Source organism: Mus musculus, chromosome 3 (genome assembly GCF_000001635.26).
Source record: "Mus musculus strain C57BL/6J chromosome 3, GRCm38.p6 C57BL/6J".
Taxonomy (NCBI): domain Eukaryota; kingdom Metazoa; phylum Chordata; class Mammalia; order Rodentia; family Muridae; genus Mus; species Mus musculus.
In genome coordinates this window covers 104,786,024-104,794,621 of record NC_000069.6, presented here as the reverse complement: position 1 = coordinate 104,794,621, position 8,598 = coordinate 104,786,024, and the positions used below count along the sequence as shown (strand labels likewise).

General features: G+C 52.3%; 1 protein-coding gene across 2 annotated transcripts; it reads right to left on the bottom strand.

Moving 5' to 3' along the window:
* Positions 1-162: 162 nt before the first annotated feature.
* On the bottom strand, positions 163-5,588 carry Rhoc (ras homolog family member C). 2 transcript variants are annotated; one of them, NM_001291859.1, is made up of 5 exons: positions 5,521-5,588; positions 2,570-2,733; positions 1,937-2,057; positions 1,592-1,722; positions 163-752 (listed from the first exon to the last, which is right to left on the bottom strand). In NM_001291859.1, the coding sequence occupies exons 2-5, from the start codon at positions 2,723-2,725 to the stop codon at positions 579-581; spliced, it is 582 nt and encodes a 193-aa protein (NP_001278788.1). In that variant the 5' UTR covers positions 2,726-2,733; positions 5,521-5,588; the 3' UTR covers positions 163-578. The 2 variants fall into 2 exon arrangements, with proteins under 2 accessions (NP_001278788.1, NP_031510.2); NM_007484.2 differs by having other exon boundaries at positions 5,539-5,588.
* Between the last annotated feature and the right edge of the window lie 3,010 nt (positions 5,589-8,598).

Genomic DNA, 8,598 nt, shown 5'->3' with positions numbered 1-8,598 from the left:
TCATCCTGTACTAGACTCCACCCTGTCCCCTGCTGCCTCCGCCCCCAGCCCTGCCTCAGCAGACAGGGGCCCAGCCTAGCCAGCAACTTGGAAATGAAGAGGAAAAGATGGGACTCCAGGCTCACAGCCAAGGTAGGCCAGTAAAGACAGGAAGCTGCCACACACGGTGCAACCTTTGACCTTTATTCATGTCCCCACCAAGTTAAGTCAAATAACAAGGCTACTACCCAAAGCAGAAACCCCAGTCCCTACCCTAGACTCCTCCTGTGAGCCAAAAATATATAAAGTGCTGGTGTGTAATATGGGGAAGGCCAGAGGGACTAAGAGCCCCACCCCCTGGACCACCGCTTCTGGAGGAGGAGCCCTGCTCAGGAAAGGCAGGGCACCAGCCCGGTTCCCAGAGGCAGGGAGGAAGGGCCTAGCAGCCCCCACTTGGGGCTGGGAAACTCATGCAGTCCTGGGCAGAAAGGAACCAAAAAAGAAACTGGCAGCATGGAGTCCTACAAGGATGGCGTGGGGGAGGGTAACTGTACCCCTGGGAAGGGAAGGGTGGGAGGGTTGAGGAAGCTTTGGGGAAGTCAGAGAATGGGACAGCCCCTCCGGCGCTTATTCTTCCGGACCTGTAGGCCCGCCCGAGTGGCCATCTCAAATACCTCCCGCACCCCTTCCTTAGTCTTGGCCGAGCACTCGAGGTAGCCAAAGGCACTGATCCTGTTTGCCATGTCCCGGCCTTCCTCAGATCGAACCGGCTCCTGATAAGACAAGATACAGGGTCAAAAGAAGGGGTAACTGAGCATCCTCCAGACTGGCCCTGCAGAATTCCTAGGTCCAGCTACCACGGCCAGTTTCCAGGCTGGGGACATAAGACCCAGGTTGCCATTGCAGAATTCTGTCTGATCCCTCCCCCGCCCAGCCTCACCCCTACGGCACCCATTCCCCCCCTGAACAAGTACCTACTGCCCAACTGACTTCATACTCCGTCTTCTCTAGTCTGGTGGCGCTCAGCCTTCTAGTGCTGCAACCCTCTAATACAGTTCCTCATGTTGTGGGGACACCCCCCCACTATAAAATTATTTTTGTTGCTACCTCATAACTGTAGTTTTGCTACTGTTATGAATCGTGATGTAAATACCTAATATGCAGGATATCTAACATGCAGCCCCAAAGGGGTCATGACCCACAGGCTGAGACTGTTCTCGTCTATACTACATAGCTACCAGAGTACTTTTACTAACAGAGACTGAACCCCCACCTAAAGCCTTAATTAGCCTCCCAAGATAGCCTACCTTCCCCTAAGTAAAACAGTCCACTGGCTAGAGTTATTTAGCAAGTCCTCGAGTACTCACCCCTCTGAGCCTTCTCCCAGCAGTGTATAATGCCCTCCCTCCCCAGGGAACTCTTAACACACAGCCCCCACACCCTCGGGCAAGTCGCTTCTCTGATACTTCAGTTACTTGGGGGCCCTTCTAGTTCTTCCCAGCATTCGGACAGGACAGCAGATGAACGTCACAGTCCCGCTACCACTGGCTATCAGCTGTTTGCATCTCGGCTGGGAAACTTGCCTCACCACCAGCAGCGCAGCCCCACCCACCTGTTTCATCTTGGCCAGCTCTCTCCTGGTATGCTCATCTTGCCTCAGGTCCTTTTTATTCCCCACTAGGATGATGGGCACGTTGGGACAAAAGTGCTTCACCTCTGGGGTCCACTTCTCAGGAATGTTTTCTGCAGAGATATCACCAAAACGTGGATGTACCCACTTCTACTTAGCAACAGAAGCCAGGTCTTCTATAGCAGCCCTGGAGTCTACTGAACAGGCAGTACCTTGCACAGCTCAAAGCCCTTTGCAGTGAACACTCCTCACCCCAAGGGCTACTGTCTCTATAGCAAAGGAGACTTGCAGGACCTACATGCTCCCAAGATTCTTCCAAAGCCTTACCCAAACTGTCAGGGCTGTCAATGGAGAAACACATGAGGATGACGTCAGTGTCCGGGTAGGAGAGAGGCCGCAGGCGATCGTAGTCTTCTTGCCCAGCTGTGTCCCACAGAGCCAGCTCCACCTGACACACAAGGCTATTGAGCAGTTGGCCTGAGGGCCCCAACCCTACCACCCTGAGGCCCTCTGAAATCACTCATCCTATAAGCTAGCTGAACAACATCTTAACTGCTCGCTATGTGCTGGGTTGTATTGATCAGTCACAAAACCAATGATCCACTTCTCTTAAGATCTAAGATGGGTTTGATCTTGGTGTAGTATGAGCTGCCACTGTCAGCAGCATTTAGTTCTTAGGACAACCCTTTGGGAGAAGTCTCACTCTCATTCACATTTTGCAGTAGGGAGAAGTTAAGCCCACAGGCAAAAGGGACTTGGCTCAGATTCCAGAGCCAGTATGTGGTCCAACCAGATAGTGCATCCAGGTTTTCTACAGTTCCAGTTTCACTTCCTAACTTCTGCTGGTTCCAGCAGGGAAATAAAGAAGGAGGTGGGTGGTAAGGAAGGACATCCATGGGCCCCGTGTGACTGGGGGAACAGGCTTCCCAGCCAGGAAAACAAGAAATACATGGCTTTCACCTGCTTGCCATCCACTTCGATGTCGGCTATATAGTTCTCAAAGACGGTAGGCACGTAGACCTCTGGAAACTGATCTTTGCTGAAGACAATGAGGAGGCAGGTCTTCCCACAGGCACCGTCACCCACAATCACCAGCTTCTTTCGGATCGCAGCCATGGCTGAAACTGGCAGGCAGGTGGCAGTGGGGATTTGAGGAGGGGAAAGCCAGTAAATTCAATAACACTTATCTAGCCACCCACCCCCTCAAGCCTGCCTAGAAACCACAGCATCCAGCAAAGGAAGAGAAGAGGGTTCGCCAAGGCCTGTTCTTGCCAAGAACCAATCCTGCAGGCAGAAGACCTTACAACTTCATCTCTCCAGCTGCCTGTTAGGTGGATGGTGGCCTTCCCATTTGAAAACAAAACAAAAAACTCTTTATTGGCCGAGGCACATACACATGTGGTGGTAAAAGACAAGTCAGTCTACCTTTGCATGGGGTCCTGGAATCAAACTCAGGTGACTATGCTTGCTTTGCAAGCACCACGCCCACTGAGCATCTCCCGGGTCCCTCTCGCTGACTCCGGGCCTTCCTGACATAAGCAGGAAACTGAGGCTCAGTGTGGTTTAGACAAAAGTACAGGGACAGCTCTCAAAACAGGACTTTGTGATGCAGTCTGTCTTGCCTACATGGCACTTCACAGGTGAGAGCAGAAGTGGGAGAAGCTAAGCCAGAGGCCAGTGGAAGCAGGCTGGCTTCCCTGACCCACCCCCTTCCCTTCCCCAAAGTCTCAAGTCACACAAAGAAGGCTCAGTCCTGGCAGCTCACGGTCAGGCAGCCTGTTCCGCTGCCTCCCCACCACCACCACCACCCATCCCCTTTTCTGGGCCTGGCAGCAACACTGGGTCACTCAGCCCCTGACAGGGGACAATGACCACACTGTGGGGAGCCACACATCTATCACAGCATTGCTGTGACGGAGCTAAACCCACTCGGGAATCACCTCCACCCACTCTCTGGAACAGCCCCTTCCTCCTTGTGACCAGCTGACCCTTAGGCCCAGCAGACACCTCCCTGTGACTCAAGATAAGGAAGGAGTCAGCTTCTCAGAGTTTATATGTGTCCTACACCCCAGCACACGTGAACGAGCAGTTCAGACCACAGGGAGCTGACCGGGTCAGTGAGGTCTCCAGACCTACACAGCCTGGCAAGGATCATGCCAGACAGAGTAGAGATGAAGCGAAGGCTGTGGGGGAGGGAACCAGAGCCTGGGCTGGGAGGAGCCTCCAAAGAAAGGACTAGTGAGGATCAGTCTAAGCTTTTGACCAGGCAGGGAGCAGTTAAGAAGGGCACAGTAACCTGAGCTCAGCCCCAAACTTGGCTTTGCCTTTCAGTCCCACATCCTGTCTGGCTCTGCTCAACTCTTAGCTCCCTACAAACCACCTCAAACCCTGGCCTGTGCCTGCCTTTTAGGAAGCAGAGTACTCCAGCCCCAGGCTGATTCTTTTCAGCATCAGGCGCCTGGGTGGTTCCTCCCTCCCCTACACCTACACACACACACACACACACACACACACACAAAACTGGGATGTGAGGAAAGAGGACATGAGTCACAGAGAATTTATAGGAGTTGCGTATGCACAGCCACACTTACCACCCCCCATCTCAAGGGGCTTTCCCTGGTACCCCCGAAAGACTGGGAAGAAGGCATTCGCTATGCTGCATATCTCCTTCAAAAATGAGGTCTGAGAGGTATATCCAGGTAACCCACAGGATTTCCTCCAACTTCCCCACCTACTCCCATTAATTCAACCAGTCTAGCTGTACACAGGCTGGCGGGGACAGCCCCAAGCCAGGGTGGGCAGTGTGGATGGAGCGTGATCCCTAGGACACTTAAACACTAGTCACATCCCCATGCGTGAGCCCCGGCTGTCCCACAGCAGCAAGGCGGCTGAGCATCTGATGGTGGGAGGCAGAGGCCGGAACTTCGTGGCTGTGTTAGAGCCTCCAGCTCCGAAGACTTTGCATCTAGGCTCTGCTTAGGCCAGAATAATTGGGGACTCAGGCCAAGCCGGGACATTAGGCCGAAGGCCAACATGGCATGGATGGCCTGGCTAACACTCCCTGTGAAAGGCGGCTCCAGCGGAACTGCCCCACTAACCCTAAGAGAGACAACGAAAACTTCACCCAGGGCCGGGAGAGGGGTCTGGAACTTCTGGGACCTTCCCTAGGACAAGCCACTAGCCTTCCTTATTCTCTTGATTTCCCAGGTGATCCAACAGGCCTTTGTACTCTGCTCCCCCCGAGATCTAGGCGAGGAATCACTCTTCGGGCAACACCTTTTCCTTAACTTTAAAGCCAGAAGTCAAGGAAGAGCTGGACTCCAGCTTTCAGCCCAATTCCCTAACACTCCCTAACTTCCCAAGAGGGTACGAGGAAGAGTTGGGGATTGGGGTGTTTTGTTCTTCCCCACCCCCCTTCACTCTCAGACACATATACACAACACAGGAGCGGGATCTTTCCTAGTCTTCTCAACCTCTCAGCTCAGATCAGCTCCAAAACCCGTCTAGGGCGGCGTCCAGACCCGCCAAGCAGTAGCAGCCTCCAGTGGTCACATCCCATCCCTATTCCCGCCATTCCCCATCCCAGGCCAGAACTCCCACCCCTAGCCAGCCTGAGGCCCTGTTTCTTACTCCCTGCCCGGAACTGGAGCGTCTGGGTTGAGTCGCTCACGGAGATCTAAGTGTGTCCCTGGCCCAGCTAGGGAGGTCCAGAAAGGAAAGACTCAGAAAGGGAAGGACTCTGGGCTCTGGTTCGAGAGCTTGGAAGGCTAGAGCGCCTGGCCCACAGCTTGGGGCGCTCTCTCTTGCCTGGCCCGGAACACCCCCCGCCCCCCAAGCCGCTCCCGGAGCGATCCGGGAATCGGGAAAGTGCTCTCCTCCGAGGTCAGTTCCCACGACGCCTCGCCACCCACCAGCTGGGGCCCCGGTACCTTGGGCTCCACCGCCTCCAGCTGCGCGGCCAGTGCCGGAGGCTGAGACTGACCCGGGCCCCGCCCCACTCTCCAGCACCGCTCTGGGGCGGGTCCATCAAGGGAAGGGGGGGGGGGTCGACGGGGGCGGCCCTTAGCTTGGCCCGCCTCCGCTCCCGGCCCCGGGCGGCCGCAGGTCACCCCGGCTGAGGACCCGGCAAGGGGCGTAGGGCTGGCTGGAGCTGGAGGAACTGTGCCCGGAGATGTCTGGATTGCTGGGTGGTGAGCGGGCGGGTGGGACCCCGGATAACTCGGCCTCTGCCCCACTTCCAACCCGTGGGGGGCGGACCAGCTTCGGGAAAGTTGAGCGGCTTCCAGGGTGGGGTCAGCGAGGGCCACTGCTGCCCTCGCGTGGCCATCCAGACCTCGAAGCTCCAGTATTTCCTACACCCTACCCGTGACCGAGGGGATGGGTTATACAGAAGCTGCCCACTCTCTTATCCAGGAATCACTGCAGTAAGTGCAACGTGACGCTATCCAGAGCCCTGGAGACCTTTTGTGATCTGCAGTCCCCAGCCACCATCGCCTTAAAAGTCCCTTCCTTCCTTCGCTGGGAATTTCCCGACGTCCTGTTAAGAGCACACTCCTGGAAGTGCTGCCGTGTCCTCAGCTGGAAACTGACCTCACACTCCTATTGTATTGTTGTGCTGTTGATCCCAATCTGAGGTGTTACTTACCTGATCCTGTATCTCCTTCCTTATAAAGAGCCAAAGAAATGGGTGTATAAGGAAATCTACCAATGCTTTATTTACTAGTGCTGGATACTTTAAACACACAGGTCTCTAACTCTGGAATAAGTTCACCCATACCCGTTCCCTTTTGCCTGTAAAGAAAATGAAGCCCAGAGAAGTGGTTTCTCACTATTTGTGACAGCAGGAATTTCCAGTGAGGTGAGCCACGATGACACACAAGAAGCAAAGGCAGATGGATCTCTATGAGTTAATTCCAGGCCATCCTGGGCTACAAAAACTAAATCAGTCAAATTTACAAGCAGGCCTGTGAGGCACCCAGGCAGGTGCTGGCTGCCTGCTGCCTGCCATGCTCCCCCTCCTACCTGCCCTCTGTACCATTCAACCAAACTCTGCTCGTCATAGGTTTCAACAAGTATTTCCCAGAATAAATGTATGTCATATGGAGTCTACTGCAGGTGCAGCTGGCCGGGTGGTTCATGCCTGTCATCTCAGCACTCCCGAGGGGGCAGAGTTACCACAAATTCCAGGCCAACATAGGCTGTGGAGTGAAGCTGTCTCAAATCCAGGCAGACAACATACGTAGACACTCACTCAGGATTGGAAGCATGGACCATACATTTGATAAATCATATAACTGAGGTGAAGGGTGTTTTGTCCACCAGGCCTCTGAATTCATTCAGTAAACATTGGTTGAATGTGAACTGAAAACTATGTACTAACCATGAAACTCTGCCTTCAGATAACGTATAGTCTAGCCCAGCAGTGGTGGTGCATGCCTTTAATCCCAGCTCTTGAGAGACCAAAGCAGGAGGATCTCTATGAGTTTGAGGCCACCCTAGTGTCCCAAAACTACTTAGCTAATTCTAGGACAGCCAAGGCTACACAAAGAAACCCTATCTTGAACAAAACATAGATAAAAATAAGCAAACAAACTTACAGTCTAAATGAAGAACAGACAGTCGAACATAGCTAACAGTTCTTGAAGCTTTATTATGTGAACCTTGTCCTTCCCCACCCATACCATGTTTAGTTCTTACGAGGCATTATTGTTATCTACAGTTTAATGAGGCGTGGAGGCTCAAAGAAGTTAGTGTTTGGGGGTCAAAACACTCAGACTTACAAGTCCCTGCTCTTGGGGCTGGAGAGATTGCTCATGGTTAAAAGCACTGGCTGCTCTTCTAGAGGACCTTGGTTCAATTCCCAGCACCCACATGGCAGCACACAACTGTCTATAACTCCAGTTCCAGGGAGTTTCAGTTCCAACACCCTCATACAGACACATGCGCAGGCCAAACACCAATGCACATGAAACTAAAAATAAATTAAAAAAAAAAAATAAAGAGTCCCCTGCTCTTAATGGCTACTTCCCATTGGCTCCTCCTACAGACAGTTATAATCCTGGAGGTAATTGCCTTGGCAGCATCTAGGGGCTGTAGGGTACTCAGTCCTGGAGAGCAGATGAAATAGTCAAGAAAAGGTAGTGTGGGATATAAACTAAGTTGGAGCTATGACAAGCCAGAGTTTGGAGGCAGGAGGGTGGTAAAGATAGTGAAACAGTAGCTGGAATCACATTATGAAGGTTCTGAGATGCCATGCTCAGGACTTTAACCTTAGTTCTCTTCTGGGCATAACAATGAGTCACTGAAGTTAGGAAGTTGGTGTAATAAAGTGCTAATGTGGTGATGAGGAAGGCAGAAAAGAAATAAAGGTAAGTATGAAAGAGCTTTAACTGATCAACAAACAGTATAGTCACACATCCATTCCTTAATAGAGATGTTATAAGGATTGTTGCTAGGGAATTTCATCATTGTGTAAATAGCAGTAAGTGTCCTCACACAAACCTAGATGATCCAACCTAGGACACAGCTCGGCTACATTGTATATACCATCATATAGACAGCTGATTTCCGGAAACATTACATGGACTGCATGACTGAAGTAGCCAAGAATTGTGAAGCCAGGTGTGATCAATGGCTGCATTACTAACTTGCGCAGCCATGATGATACCCACTGAAAGGATGAAACAGGAGAATTATTTATGGGGGAAATTCATGAATTCAGTTTAAGGTGTGTGGAAGTAACAGAGTTCTGTGGAGGAGATGGCTGGCATGTGTGGGCTCAAAGCTCAGCAGAGGTTTGGGCTAGACACCCAGGCTTGGCAGACATCGACAGATGGAAGAAGCCACAGATGGGGCCACTCGTGGCAAGTATGTGAAGTGGAAAAAGGGGGACAGCAGGAGAATCTGGGCAAGTCACACTCTTTAGGAGTGTTCTGGTGTTCTTTCCATTGCCCACTTTTCAGGGTCTGGTCAAAGCAAATAATGACACA